Source organism: Medicago sativa, chromosome 7 (genome assembly GCF_051527215.1).
Source record: "Medicago sativa cultivar Bolivia chromosome 7, Bolivia_mono, whole genome shotgun sequence".
Lineage (NCBI taxonomy): Eukaryota > Viridiplantae > Streptophyta > Magnoliopsida > Fabales > Fabaceae > Medicago > Medicago sativa.
In genome coordinates, this window is record NC_140755.1 from 102,393,918 (window position 1) to 102,409,999 (window position 16,082).

Sequence of the window (16,082 nt, forward strand, 5' to 3'; positions counted from 1 at the left end):
ATAATAATAATAATAATAATAATAATAATAATAATAATAATAATAATAATAATAATAATAATAATAATAATAATAATAATAATAATAATAATATTTAAAATATCTTATATCTTATCTTATATAATAAAGCTTAACCCCTAAAGCTATTTCTAACCCTAATATTTTCCCCCCATTTCTCCCTCCACTTTTCTGAGCCATTGGATCTTGCACATTTAGGCGCCATTCAATTTTAGCCATTGATCATCTTACTTAATTAATGCCAGCCGAATTTTGTTATCAAGTTTGCTATAATTTTGACTATCCGAATCCTTATTATTTTTTTTGAATTCCTATCCTCCTTTTTTTTTTTTTCCGAATCCTTATTTTTTTTTAAATCCTATCCTCCTTCTTTTTTTATTCCTATCCTCCTTTTGGCCGGCCGAATCCTTATTATTATTTTTTTTGGAATTCCTATCCTCTTTTTTTTTTATTCCTATCCTTCTTTTGTTTTTTAAGCAAATATTTTCTACACTTTTAGGTTTGCAATTATTTAACATAACAAATTCCATCTAAAAAAATGCATCGCACCAATTTTATTCCTATCCTCCTGCCTTTTTTTTTATGAAGCAAATATTTTCTACCCTAATCTATCTTATATAATAAAGCTTAACCCCTAAAGCTATTTCTAACCCTAATATTTTCCCCACATTTCTCCCTCCACTTTTCTGAGACATTGGATCTTGCACATTTAGGCGCCATTCAATTTTAGTCATTGATCATCTTACTTAATTAATGCCAGCCGAATTTTGTTATCAAGTTTGCTATAATTTTGGCCATCCGAATCCTTATTATTTTTTTTGAATTCCTATCCTCCTTTTTTTTTCGAATCCTTATTTTTTTTTTAATTTCTATCCTCCTTTTTTTTTATTCCTATCCTCCTTTTGGCCGGCCGAATCCTTATTATTATTTTTTTTGAATTCCTATCCTCCTTTTTTTTATTCCTATCCTCCTTTTTTTTAAGCAAATATTTTCTACACTTTTAAGTTTGCAATTATTTAACTTAACAAATTCCATCTAAAAAAATGCATCGCACCAATTTTATTTCTATCCTCCTGCCTTTTTTTTTATGAAGCAAATATTTTCTACCCTAATCTATCTTATCTATCATATATAATAAAGCTTAACCCCTAAAGCTATTTCTAACCCTAATATTTTCCCCCCATTTCTCCCTCCACTTTTCTGAGCCATTGGATCTTGCACATTTAGGCGCCATTCAATTTTAGCCATTGATCATCTTACTTAATTAATGCCAGCCGAATTTTGTTATCAAGTTTGCTATAATTTTGGCCATCCGAATCCTTATTATTTTTTTTTTAATTCCTATCCTCCTTTTTTTTATTCCTATCCTCCTTTTTTTTTTTCGAATCCTTATTTTTTTTTTTTATTCCTATCCTCCTTTTTTTATTCCTATCCTCCTTTTGGCCGGCCGAATCCTTATTATATTTTTTTTGAATTCCTCTCCTCCTTTTTTTTTATTCCTATCCTTCTTCTTTTTTAAGCAAATATTTTCTACACTTTTAGGTTTGCAATTATTTAACATAACAAATTCCATCTAAAAAAATGCATCGCACCAATTTTATTCCTATCCTCCTGCCTTTTTTTTTTATGAAGCAAATATTTTCTACCCTAATCTATCTTATTATATAATAAAGCTTAATCCCTAAACCTATTTCTAACCCTAATATTTTCCCCCCATTTCTCCCTCCACTTTTCTGAGCCATTGGATCTTGCACATTTAGGCGCCATTCAATTTTAGCTATTGATCATCTTACTTAATTAATACCAGCCGGATTTTGTTATCAAGTTTGCTATAATTTTGAGTATCCGAATCCTTATTATTTTTTTTGAATTCCTATCCTCCTTTTTTTTATTCTTATCCTCCTTTTTTTTTTCGAATCCTTATTTTTTTTTAATTCCTATCCTCCTTTTTTTTTTATTCCTATCCTCCTTTTGGCCGGCCGAATCCTTATTATTATTTTTTTGAATTCCTATCCTCCTTTTTTTTATTCCTATCGTTCTTTTTTTTTTAAGCAAATATTTTCTACACTTTTAGGTTTGCAATTATTTAACATAACAAATTCCATCTAAAAAAATGCATCGCACCAATTTTATTCCTATCCTCCTGCCTTTTTTTATTTTTTATGAAGCAAATATTTTCTACCCTAATCTATCTTATCTAATAAAGCTTAACCCCTAAAGCTATTTCTAACCCTAATATTTTCCCCCCATTTCTCCCTCCACTTTTCTGAGCCATTGGATCTTGCACATTTAGGCGACATTCAATTTTAGCCATTGATCATCTTACTTAATTAATGCCAGCCGAATTTTGTTATCAAGTTTGCTATAATTTTGGCCATCCGAATCCTTATTATTTTTTTTTGAATTCCTATCCTCCTTTTTTTTATTCCTATCCTCCTTTTTTTTCGAATCCTTATTTTTTTTTAATTCCTATCCTCCTTTTTTTTTTATTCCTATCCTCCTTTTGGCCGGCCGAATCCTTATTATTTTTTTTTTGAATTCCTATCCTCCTTTTTTTTTATTCCTATCCTTCTTTTTTTTTTAAGCAAATATTTTCTACACTTTTAGGTTTGCAATTATTTAACATAACAAATTTCATCTAAAAAAATGCATCGCACCAATTTTATTCCTATCCTCCTGCTTTTTTTTTTATGAAGCAAATATTTTCTACCCTAATCTATTTATCTATAAAAGTTAACCCGAAAGCTTATTTTAGCTCTAATTTTAACCTAAACCCTATTGCTGAAACTTACTGTTTTAACCCTAAAGCTTAATTCCGATTTGTTTAACCCTATTAACCCTATTTTTTGCAAGCCAAAAATCGTATTGTTCCTAATCGTTTCCTACTAAACAGATAAACATAAAAAAAAATCACTCATATTAACAAATTGTTCCTATCCACTCCTATTAACAAAATATTATTAACAATAAAAACAACAAATCTGTTGCATATCCACTCTTATCTGTCGCTACAGTCCTTCTTAACAAATTCCACTCCCATTTATCTGTTGCATATCCACTCCTATTTTTTTGAGAATACAGATCGCTCCAACCTTTATTAACAAAATTAACAAAATTTTCTTGCATTAATTTCGGTCATTCCTGCCAACTGCCCACTGATCCATTAAACATTTAATGTGGCCTTCCATATCTCTCCATGCAACAAGCGAATTTGTATTCCACGAGAAGTCTCTCCAACTCCCCAATTCATTGTGTACACATGTCACCATGATTCAAATTCATTTTGTCTATGAGTCCGGTATAAATAGTGGCGTGCACATAACTTTATGGTACAGTTAATCTTAATGGATTTCCATACAATTTTTGTTCTAATCAATCTAATCATGTTTCATTGAATATATTTGGTTCTAATCAGTTGCTTGGTGTTTTTTTGTGCAGCTCCTTTGAATCTAAATCCAGTCACTGATTTTGACAAAATTGTGAATGAATTACGACTTCAATACAAAAGGATTTGCATTCAGTTTCATGTTAGGGTTGTAAGAATGCAACAATGTCGTTTTTTTCCTGTGCTGGACTTGAATCAATGTGGTAACAATTTGTTATTCTCTTTTTATGCAGGGCGCTAGAAGGCCTACTCAAGGAGCAGCAAGGATGATCTTTAATTTCCTGTTTTCTGTATCACTCAGTTTCTTAAGGTTGTACCAGCGCCGCTCCTCCTGTTTACCTCGCCGTCGTCTTGAATATTTTGTCGTTGAGGTAATTTTCTCTCATCATTTTTATTCATGTGCAATTCCTTTTCTTTTGAGGATAGTTAGTTTATCTTCAATTGTTGACCTTTTTCTTAATGTGTATCTGAATGGCTAAAATGGATTATTGATTCGTTCGAGGTACAAATTGTTTTCTTAATTTGCTTTGGAATAGTGAGTTTTAGGATTGTTCTTCATCGACAACATGGTTTGGGCTACAATTACATTGAGGTTGTCCCTCCTCACTATTGCAGATTCAAGTGTGTATTGTCTTTAATATTCATCCAAATTCCCTCCTCTACAAATTATGTAAGTTGAATCATCTTTCATTTTCATTTTTTATTTTGTTTTATGGGTTTGATTAGAAACAGTTTAATAATCTTTTTGGGGATTTTTTACCATAAAAATTCTTCAACAATGATTGATAAGGAGGATAATACTTCAGAGCCTTTTGATGCAGAGACAAAAAGTTGGGTATATGATGAATGTAGTTTTGCATCAAACAAGATAAGTATTTGTGTATCGTCTCCACAGGGAATAGTGCGTTATCAAGGACAGTTTAACATCAATTATCATTCCAAGTATTAAGAGTACTTGTTTGTTTGAATTGAAATGTAACTAGCTAAACTAATTGCAAAAAGTAAAAGTTGAGATAAATAAGGATTGAAACTTGTTAGGAGTAGAGTTCCTTAACCAAACGTCACATGTAGCCTAATGATCCATACGAATTCTAGCTTTGTAAACAACATTATCACAATCAATTCTAAACTATCCTTCGTGTCCAAAGTGATATAATTAACTCTAAGGTATCGTTTAAACATTCGTGTCCAAATCCTTTAAACGATAACATAGTCGATCGAATAACCTAATCGACCGTGTCCAGCCTGATTAAATATCCGGAAGCATTTAACTCTTGATTATGGTGATTATCACAAGATTAACAAAGATGTCAAGTAAGTTAACCTAAGATATATTGCTACTCTAGCTCTAGATTCAAGAGTTTGTGTCCAAAGCATCTTGAATCTCATTGAAAGCATTAACACATGAATAACAACAATATTGAATATAAATTGCTAGAACCATATATTGCAAGATCAAAAGATTACATGTTTAGCAAGGATCAAGTACCTCTCATCCCAACAAAGGGTATTTAGCTACACATCCTCATGGAAGCCTTGCAAGGATGGATTGAAAAGGAAGGATTCATTACACTTGTGATGTCTCAACAAAGAAATAAAGATCCAACTTCCAAAACCACTCTCACTCTCTGAAGAACTACCCTATTTTCTCTCTAAAAATATCTAAAGGTGAAAAACTAAGAAGAACTAGAAACCCTAGATATTTCCTAAGATAATTACAAAGAATAGCAAGTGGGCTATTTATAGAATTCCCACTATGCTTGAGCTCGCCTCGCGAGCAGCCTTACTCGCCATGGCGAGTTCTGTTTCCTTCACCATTAAGATTCTGCCACGTCACCCTGGGAGGGTCAAACCGCCCTTACTCGCAACGGCGAGTAGCTCTGCTCGCCTCGCGAGCAAGAGGGTGCTCACGGCTTTTTGGCTTTGTTTTGATGCTCGCCACTGCGAGCTGCTGTGCTCGCCTCGCGAGCAATGGGGTACCTGCGGCCCTTTTGCACTTTTCTTGGCTTTTTCATACTTGCTTAGTGTCTTGAGGTCAAATCCTGCACAATTGGGTAAAGTAAGGCAATTAAAGCGTAAAAAGGCAATTATCACTTTTATCTCGGCTTTTCCCTAAATTACTTGCAAAACAAGTAACAAAAGTGCTTAAAATATAACATGAAAGTATCACTTCCTAGCACTTATCAGTATATTGTGTTATTTGAAGCCATCCGAACTATATAAAATTATAAATAGGATTTCACCTTTAATTTATCCCATCAACCTATAAATAGAGTGATCACTCATGACTCTGACATTGAGAAGGGCATATATAACTCCATTTTGCATATTAGTTTTAGTCCTTTTTATTTTTGAAATAATATTAGCTTTAGTCCTTGATATCTAAGTTCTTTGTATATTCCACAACATTTTTTCCCCAATATAATGGAATTGGGGAGCCAAAAAACTATATGTAATAGCACTAATCCTCATTTGAAATATATGAATCTTTTTTTCTTTTTTTTTCGCAAAAAAAGCTTAAGTGTGTTTTATTGGATGAATATGAATCTTTTGTTGTTTTTTTTATGCATAAACTTTTGATCATAAAGATAAAATAGGGTGTTGAATAAGTGTTAGGGAATATGAGATGTGTACATGTATCATTGTGTTGTTGTTTCTTACAAGTTAAAGATGTTTCTTTTTTACTGCTATTAATTTTTTTTCTTTCACATTGACAGATTCATATTGTAGCATTTCAGAAAGAGAATGTAACCAAAAAGCTTTTCAGAAAGAGAAAAGAAATAGGATACTCATAGCATGATTCTCAATGGAAGAAAGATAGTAGCAATGACCAAAAAATAGAAAGTTTAAGCCACTCCACATTATTATTGTTGAGATTCTGAAATGGAAAATTCTATTGTTTAATGGTAAAAAATGGGAAATTCCTTGTATATATCTCTAAACTTAATACATATATTTAAACTTATATATAAATAATTATTCTTCTGGATTATATAATTGACTTTAAGCCTCAATGTGGAATCTCTAACAATCGGTTTAGTCATCATCCAAAAAAGTACATGGGTACCATACCACCTATAAATGGTTGTTTAAAGGGATCCTATTGTAAACTTAAAAAAGGACATCACCAATTTTACTTCAAATTTTAGTTAATATCAGTAAAATATGTGGTTTTTTTTATAGTTAACAGGTCTTAATTATTAGTTATAGTTCTACTTATTTTGATTTTCGAGATCATGCTAACATGTGTGTTAATTTTCCTTTTAAAAAAAATATTTTCCTAACTTTTGTTATCAAAAAGCAAACAAATAAGCTTAATAAATTACTCCCTCCGGTCACATTTATAAGCAAAAAATCACTTTTTAGATTCATTCAATACTTAATGTATTTGGTTATATAGACCAAATTCATTATTTATTCAATGAACTTAAAAAGTGCATTTTTGCTTATAAATGTGACCGGGGGGGTATGTTTTTGGATATGCTAAAAGTAAATAGATGTTTTGGTAAGATTCAAATGTTATGAAGATTTTTATTTTTATTGCAACATTTATCTCTATTAATTTCTTTTGTAATTTTTAATAGTGTCAACCTGTTTTGTAATTTTAAATTTTTGACATTTCACCATCAAATAATGGCCATAACCGATGAAATCAATTTTCAATTCATTTTATTTTTTAATTTTTATATGACTTCTATTAAACTATGAAAAATGCTAGATATCAAGAATGATTTTATCAAGAAAGATTCAAGAATGACATGACAGAATAATCACCCTTAGATTTCAGTCTTATTTATTAACCTTTCATAAAAAAAATACATAACATCCATCACCCCATGATTTCCGGCCAGGCTGAGATTTTATTGGCTAACATTAATTTTAGGACAATTTCTTGATAAAATCTATGGGTGATTATTCTGTCATGTCATTCTTGAATCTTTCTTGATAAAATCTTTCTTGATATATAGTATTGCTCTTAAACTATATATGTTTACATTGTTGCGACTTACTCGTTTAACTTCTTCTTGGAAAGACCCGTGCGGTAGCACGGGTCAAGAGTCTAGTATGATAATAACAACTCATTGCTACAATGAATCGACTAAATTTGCTCTCCAACAGCTACCTGAGAAGCAAACAAAGCAACATTCTAAGAACCAATAATCATTTCAAAATTTAGAAAATTATTCTAGAACCTTGATAACTATAGTAACCATATATCCTCTACTATTTACTCTAATCTTTAATTAATTTCCAAACTAAACTACATATGTCCAAATATGCATTATTTGGATTATAGGTTGGGTACTCATCTCCTTCCAAAAGCAGGAGAAAATTTTGGTTAGATGTGTTAATTTTTCTCATGAGTTTGATTTATGGAAGAAATTATGTGCCTTGGAAAAGAGCAGTTGATGGAAAAAAAAATTGGAGTAGTGTTGAAATAGAAAAGGAAAAAAAAAAAAAGGAAAGTGAAGAAAAAGTGGGGGGAAGTATCGGTTCCAACCTTTTATTTACAATAATGGTGCAAGTTGATAGATGAGAAGATCATGAGAGGTTTTTGACCATTCTAGGTTAGTCATGAATGAAGGTTTCCGAACAGAAAAAAGGTTTTCAGAGAAGGAGATGAAGGTGGTAGAAGTAGAATTATTTGTAACTGATACCCTATGAATATGAAGAAATGCATTCTTACTTTAAATAATGAATGGTGCTAGGTACATCAATTATATACATTTTGGAAGAAAGGAAGATCAACTTGAAACTGAATCAAATAACACAATGAAAACTAAAAGCTAACTAACATGAAATAGAAAGAGCATAAACAACTACTACTATCTAACTTTCATAATCAAGATGCTACATATGGCAGAGATTCATGCTTCAATATACCGTTCATTTGAATGAAAAACGCATTTGAGACCTAAAATTTTGTCCGCATCCAACACAAATAAAATGTACTGCTTAATATCTAAGGATTGTGGATCAAGTATCTATACAGAGAAAGGTTGGCTGTCTCTAATTGTAATATCTATAGAATAGTTGGTGGATGAGGGAACTGGGAAACAAGTGGTTTGATATCTCTACTTCTCATGAAAGTCAAAAATTGATTAGGTAGTTCCTCCAAAAGAGCTTGCACAACAGAGATTTGTCCACCTGTCAAAAACACAATAATGGGGTTCAATTAAATGAATAAAAATTGTTAGCAAAAATATAAGAGTAATAAATATTATATTTGTGTTTTCAAAATAGTTATAAGAATTGAAAGACTATTACACAAGTTAACTAGAGAAGCAACTATTACTTACTTTGTACTTCTCTCATGGGGACAAACTGCACTATATCTCGTGTAGCTATTCGACCAGTAGAACTTTCTAAGCGACGTCCATTATCAGCATCCAGTACCTGTAATAATTAATCTTAGGACTTGTTATTCTCTCAGATAACAAAGCATACTTAGCAGGAGCCATGTTAAGGAAAAGAAACTTAGGCAAGGGTATAAGTAGACCTCCATGCTCTTGAAATCAGCGCTTCCAACACCAACTATAAGAATCGATAAGGGAAGATCAGATGCTTTAACCACAGCATTTATGGTTTCTTGAAGATCCGTAACAACTCCATCCTACGGGAAGATCATGGACATTTGATTGATTAATTTTAAGGATTTAATTTATATGCGTTGTTAGTGTAAACTTTTTGCATACTGTCAATCAATTATAATCGTCGGATTTTTAAAATGTTTGACTTTAATCAAAACTATTTTAAAAGTCACATAGATATATGATTGACCGTGATTGTTTGACAGTGTAAAAAGTTCTACTCTAAACATGTATCAAAATTGAACTCTATTCTTAAATCATAGTACTTTGTGTCTTTCTCACCGTTATGATAAGCAATACATAGTACTTAGAGCCGTTATATGATGAAAGGGAATCTGCAGCCATTTGTGCAGCCAAGTTCATAACCGGGCCAAATAAAGTGGGTCCTGATAGACTGACACTGCGTAGAGCACTACCATAAGCATCCATTATGCCTTCAACTCCTACAACCTAAACACATAAGAAAACTATATGTTAGTTTTTTTTAAAAGAATGTATCAAGTTCATGATTGATGAGTAAGAGGGTAAGGGTCCTTCCCTGAACTGTAATGAAACGTATAGTAGTATATGAATGTTATTATCATTAGAGTTGATGAATGAGGTGAAATTGAGTTTATTAAAGAAGGAAAATAATAATTAACAGTAGTTTTCTAAATTCTCTAGTGAGAGTAATAGAAAAAGAAGTCAAAGAACCATTGTACTAAAAAAACAGAAAGAGTTTCTCACCTCAGAGCTAGTTAGACTCCCATTCAGATTAAAACAATGAGATACGATACCTCCGGGTATCTTTCCTCCAAATCCCCAAGCAGGAAACCGCTTATCAGAATCATAGAACTGGATAACTTCTCCAACCTCCATTATAGCCTACATAAATTTGTAGGGTGTTCATTAGGCAAGATAGTCATAATATCACACCAAGTTACTTGGAACCAAAAAAGAAGTTAAAAAATTGTAGGATCACAGTGGGATATTCAAAGTGATTGATTTCATTATGTTTCACAAGTTGATGATTAAAAAAGTTGGAATCTTCCATTGACAAATATCAAGCTTACCTTTTGATATGAATTTAACCGACCGGATAAATCCATGTGATGCAAAGAATCTGGCTGTTGAGGATTTCCATTTGAAGCTGGACACATATCGAAGCACTTAACAAACTACAGATATGAAATTAGTACTATTGTTCACCTTAGTCAATAGAAAAATAGCTACTTACCAGTGAAATCTACCGCAACCATGAAGTTTAGTTCAAATCCACTAGATACGTAGTCAATAAAGCTGAATTGTTCCTTTTCACAATATTGATCCACAAAGAGTTGACCCTTCAGAACCTATAATGAAGAAATTTTATTAAGTGTGAGGTTAAGCAGAGATCAGATCCAAAATATAACACAAATTCGATTTCAGGGACCAATGAATACCTTCTCTTGTCCATTGCGTGTGGATCGCATGACAAAATTTGCGCCTTTCCTCTCTTGGAATAGCTTTTCAAGGTCTGCTACTGATTTTTGCAGTTTACTGTTGCCAACAAACATTGATGTCACTATTTTGCATCTATAAAGTATATGAACTAGAAAATATAAAGCCTAAAGAAGTTTAGGCTAAACAAAAAACTATATAATTTGACATTACCCTATAAGTACATGATTTCCACTGCTATTGAAATCAAAACACTCAATAAGTAATGGATTATCCTGCATAGAGAAAAAAATTAAAAAAATGTCAGAGTAATCTATATATGTATATGATGTAACATCAGACATGTTGTGCACAAAGATGGAAAGCTTACTTTACTTCCAAACTGCTGGAAATTAAGACAAAGTGGTCTCCATTTTGGATTTAAATTGTTGTCTTTAACTTCAGTCTTGCAAATAGGAACAGAACCACCACTCTCAACAATTCTTGATATCCTTAGAAAAGGATCCTACAAGAAAAAGCAAGATGAGTTTTAAGAATGTTATAAATAAAACAGATATGAAGGGAGCTAGGTATTGAATATTTACACTTTTAGATAAAATGTCTTTGTTATCCAAGTGAGAACAACGGAAGATAATCTCAACAGCACTCCTTGCAGCAACCGTCTCCTCAGCATGAATGGTAATTGCCCCTTGTTTTCTTTGACCACTATTCCATCTTTTGTTTTGAAGCTGTACGGTTAAGCTCCGGCTCGGTTTGGTCACTATCTGTTAACCATAGTACACAAAAACAAGAGAGACACCAATGTCACACGAAGTCTTTTAATCTTATGTCTGCATGCAACAGAGTTAGCAAGCAGCTATAATTATGCTGACCAGCTACATGTGTGTGTTTTTTTCATGGAAATGTGTATTTGTAACGTTATATGTATGCATAAATTTATTACTGAATGAAATTAATGGTGATCACACTAAAGAGATTGATTCATTAGTCATTAACATATAAATATTTATTTAATATACTACCATAGAAATTTCAATAATGAGAAACATTGAAGACTGTAGTATGAGATTATATTTGGGTATTTCTTTTTATATTTCCGCAAGAGTTTGTTTGTTACAATTTCTAAAAAATGTGAACGTTAGAAATATGGATTCTCATGTTTGTTACAAACTAAAGAAATTATTCTCAAAAATAAAACATTTACTATAACAAAATAACTGTCAATTTCTAATTTCTTGAGACAAATAATTCTAAGAAATTTCATTAATCAAACATTTATTTGAAAATAATTTTATGGAACAAAATTTCCATAAAATTCTTTCTCATCAATTTTTTAATTAGATTTTTTTTACTATTAAAATAAGTTAATTCATGAAGAACTAAAGAAAATGTCTTATTGCAGAATGTGGGGCACCCAAAAGTTGTACATTATTGAAGCTGGCTAATATGTATGAGGTCAATGGTCTATCAACAACGAAATTTCTAGTATTAATTAATTAAAGGTTTCTTAGGAAATGAATACAAATTACAAACAAATGAAATACTGTAGTGGATAATATATTATACTGACCTCTGATAAAGTGCAGCTCGCCTCTCCAAGGAAATCTTGATCACTCAGTTTCAGTGTCTGCATGAAGTAACATATATAACATTCAAACTTTCAGTTTTCAAATATATAAACTTCACAAATACCATCACAACTTTTTATTGCAAACTAAAAGACCCTAATGCTGAAGTTTTTTCTTTCAAGAATTTAGCAGGCTATAAGTAGGCCCTGTATTTTACCCCAATCTAAAATAATTCATAGTGAAATTCTGATTGAAAAAAACAGTATAGGGAGAACTCATGACTTAATTAATCATAAAATGCTTAAAATGCAGAGTTATTATATGGTTTGGTTTACAAACCTTGGTGGGAACACGATGATATTTTGTGTCAATGTCATACACATGAAACCTGAAAGAAAGTAAAATGAGGGGGAGAGAGTTATATATAGGTTAATAAATCAAGTCACACAGAAGCCTCATAAATCTCATTGCTATATCTACAAACAAAGCACAGCATTTATGCAGGAACAGGCACATGAAAGATAGATGGAGGGTAACTTACACAAGTGGTTGCACCATCTCAAAATGAAATGCAATACTGATTTTTTCTATCCATTCTGGATTCAAAGAATTTGGTATGACTTCAGTGCGTCCTAATTCTTCCAATCTTCCATCTCCTTTCTTTGCATATACCACAACCATAGGATCACTCTGAAATAAAAAATAAAAAATAAAAAAACATTGGATGTAGTAGTGGTTTTAGCTAGGTAGATAAATAAATAAGAAACATCATAGGAAAAAAGGTGGCAACCGTTTCAGGTTATCAAATAACAGATGCATTCTAATGTATAGGAATATTACCTTTGATGCAATGTCCAGATCAAGTAAGTTACAAGCTGAAAGAGATAGCTGCAGCAAAAGATTTGACGACCATAAGTAATTGACCAAGGTTCCAAGTTACAAGTAATTGACCAAGGCTCAATGACAAATAGTATATTTGAAGTAAGGAAAACAAAAGTCAAAAAATAGGATATCAAACAAATGAAACTTCAAAACATATTCTTCATTGACAAAAGTACTTTGGTAAAACTAGAAGTAAAATGAGAAATGGAATATCAAGGACCAAAAATACCATGAAGACATTTTTATGTAACAACTAATTTAAATTATCATGATTATCAAATAAATATATAAAGCAATTTATATATAGGAAATAGTTAACGATTAATCAATTGGGAATGCCCGAGTTCGAATCTTAGTTGGGAAAAATTTTAACTAAACTTTACTTATCTTCTTACCAGTTCAGCCGAAGCTGAATTGATTTGATGGAAACAATTACAGTTGGGTTTGGTGATTCAAAAATTAATTCCATACTTATAAAAATGATACAACATGTTTGGGTGATGTCGAATAAAATTTATTTGATCTTTAGTTTTTGTAGTTTTTTTGTGTACACTTGTATGTATGGTATCTGCGCACGTAATTGCAGATACTAATCTCTTGAGTCGACAACCGATAATAATAGTCGGTTGAAGACCGACAACCGATAATAATTTAAAAGGATGTAACTGAATGTAATCACATGTGTCATGTCGGTGTTTGACATTAACGCGTATGAATATGGAACACAACTTCAATCAGAAGTGTCAGTGCTACATAGTATCACATTCAGCTTATATTAAAGTTGTTTTTACAAAATCAACTCATTCAAAATCAATTGTTGAGACAAAAGAATCAAGTACACACAATATTTAGTCAAAAATTTGAAATATTGGTATAAACATTTGCAAAAACAATCTATATCAGCAGTAACGGTGATAATGATGATGACGAATTAGAAATGGTGGTTGGTGGTACCTCGACTTGCGTGAACAATGGTTGAAAACCTTGAGCGGTGTAGAAGAAATCGACGGCGTCATTGTTGTTGTTAGTGGTTCCAGTTTGAGCATTAACACCTCCCACAGCTTGTTTGGCTCCTTTCATGTCAGAAAAACACGACCCCATTATAAACCCTAATTCGCTTTTCAATCACAATCACAATCACAATCACAATCACAATGCTTTTAACTTGTGATTGATTAATTTCTTATTATTATTATTTATAATAATGCTTTCGCACGAACAAACTGCGAAACCGGCGTTACTTAACAAAAAACCTGCTGTAAACAGCGAAACAAATTGTTTCGTGTGTTGTTACTTCGCGATAAATACCTTTTTTTTTTTTTTTTTTTTTTCGTTTAACAAACCAATTATAACAAACGAATCTCTCGTGATGATTTGATTTAATTTAATTTTAATTCCTGGAACGTATCGTATCTATGATCTGGCTGCTATTTAAACTCATACAGAACGCGTGCCCCTTGAATTGATCTTATCCATCAATGCAATGCAATGCAAAGAATTGGTTTGGTAGTTGTATTGTCGTTGTAGTAGGAACTCGGAAAGTGCTTATTACTAAATCAAATTATTAACTATTTGACCATTTCGAGATATCAAACAAATCTATATTCATTACTTTTGGTAGTGGTAGGACTGTACCTCAGACTTGTTGCAGAAGAAAGCTGAAAGCTAATTGTGGAAACAATAATTCAATAAATAATAGAATAAAAAAAGAAGAAGAAGAAAAACAAAAGAAAAGTTGAATCCAATTAACTTTTTTTAATCGAGTGATTAAACTTAAATGATTAATAAATTTTATAACTTACTATCGTTTTAGAGAATCTGAAACAATTATTGGTCAATTTTGATTATCTTGCAATTGACCTCTCTATTTTGTATACCATTGATTTATTTATTTATTGATATAAGTAACCCATTGATTTCTATGTGTGCAAGGCAGACTTGAATAAAATATATTTATTTTAGAGGATAATTGTATAAAATATAACAAGAGAAAATGTGTGCAGGGCAGAATTGTATAAATAAAGAGACATTCTTACATGGACACAAACATAAATGTATAGTGTTTAGTCACACACACATCACAACTCTTTTCCTCAAACTACTAAATCACTTTATTATCAATTTGTTTTTTGTTATTAAAAAAAATATTTTAATGTATGTGTGAGCACTATTTATTTATATTTGTGTCCATAGTAGAATTTTCCATAAATTAAATAAGAAAAAGTAGTGTGTCTGACATGAGAAATAACCTCCGAAATTGAAGGTTTTGGTTAGTGTTCAACACGTTTTGTCCTAGAGTCTTGGTCATCCAAAATGCCCAATTTTATTTCCTTTTATTTTTTACTTAAATATGTTTTTTGTGTACATAAATATTATTAATTTAAGTGAGGAATTAAGTCATTAAATTTAAATAGTTAATACACTTTAGTTTGTGCATGTTTGGTTACGGTAAATTTAAATGAATCATGATGAATCATCGTAATTATTCAAAAGCAGCAAAGGTAATGTCTGCATTTATGGTGTTGATGTCGTGCGTATGCTCCCCAAAAAAAAAATGTTAACAAATGTCCTAAGGGCATTGTTTAAGCATATAAAAGTAGCAACTTTTGCATTGAAAATTGTACGAGTATGACTTTAACAAGTGTTTGACTTATATTTTCAAGACATATTTTGCTTTTGTGGGTTCCTTAAACAATGCCCTTAGGGCATTTGTTAACAAGACCCAAAAAAAAAACTGGTAGCTTTGAAATTTTCAAAGTGTAAGTGCATTGGAATGCGATAAATCTTGATCCCCTGTCAACCCAAAGATACGCGAAATGTAGCTTTTAAAAAGGGTTTTGTTAACCAGTGCTCCCGGGCACTAGTTAATGAACTAATAGTAGAAAGAAAAGTCAAGTTTTGAATTGAAAATGTAGTACTTTTTTAACTTTCAAAAAGTAGAATACACAATTTTCAAAACAATATTTTCTTTTATAATTCCTAAACAAGTGCCCCGGAGGCACCAATTAACATTTCCCTTTTAAAAATCATGTTGGCTCACATTATTCTGGCAAATTCAGTGTGATGTCAGACACGCACTTAAAAATAAATTATTCATAAAAACTCATGTTTGAACTGGGGTAACATTTAGGTGACTTTGAGTTAGGTGGCTTTGTCTCTATTTCTTTCCTAACCAATAATTCTCTCTCATCAAAATAAGTTATTTTAATCACTCATCTA

The 16,082-nt window shown here is 31.4% G+C and overlaps 1 protein-coding gene and 1 long non-coding RNA gene across 2 annotated transcripts; one reads left to right on the top strand and one right to left on the bottom strand.

The window, feature by feature from the left end:
* Positions 1–3,460: 3,460 nt before the first annotated feature.
* Positions 3,461–6,335, top strand: LOC146911463 (uncharacterized). Its single transcript, XR_015018376.1, has 3 exons — positions 3,461–3,905; positions 4,019–4,073; positions 6,121–6,335. It is a non-coding gene; the product is annotated as an uncharacterized LOC146911463 (long non-coding RNA).
* Positions 6,336–8,186: 1,851 nt separating this feature from the next.
* On the bottom strand, positions 8,187–14,340 carry LOC146911464 (protein BONZAI 3-like). Its single transcript, XM_085725115.1, has 16 exons — positions 13,818–14,340; positions 12,822–12,869; positions 12,523–12,671; positions 12,321–12,369; positions 11,984–12,040; positions 10,998–11,177; positions 10,784–10,918; positions 10,627–10,688; positions 10,416–10,512; positions 10,211–10,325; positions 10,047–10,123; positions 9,721–9,858; positions 9,277–9,444; positions 8,904–9,017; positions 8,704–8,800; positions 8,187–8,551 (listed from the first exon to the last, which is right to left on the bottom strand). The coding sequence occupies exons 1-16, from the start codon at positions 13,962–13,964 to the stop codon at positions 8,427–8,429; spliced, it is 1,758 nt and encodes a 585-aa protein (XP_085581241.1). The 5' UTR covers positions 13,965–14,340; the 3' UTR covers positions 8,187–8,426.
* Positions 14,341–16,082: the final 1,742 nt, after the last annotated feature.

Coding starts and splice junctions, on each gene's coding strand:
- LOC146911464 (XM_085725115.1), bottom strand. CDS start 13,964: ATGGGGTCGTGTTTTTCTGACATGAAAGGAGCCAAACAAGCTGTGGGA. Junction 9,018..9,276: donor ATGTATTGCTTATCATAACG/GTGAGAAAGACA, acceptor ATCTTCCCGTAG/GATGGAGTTGTTACGGATCT. Junction 8,801..8,903: donor CTGATTTCAAGAGCATGGAG/GTCTACTTATAC, acceptor TAATTATTACAG/GTACTGGATGCTGATAATGG.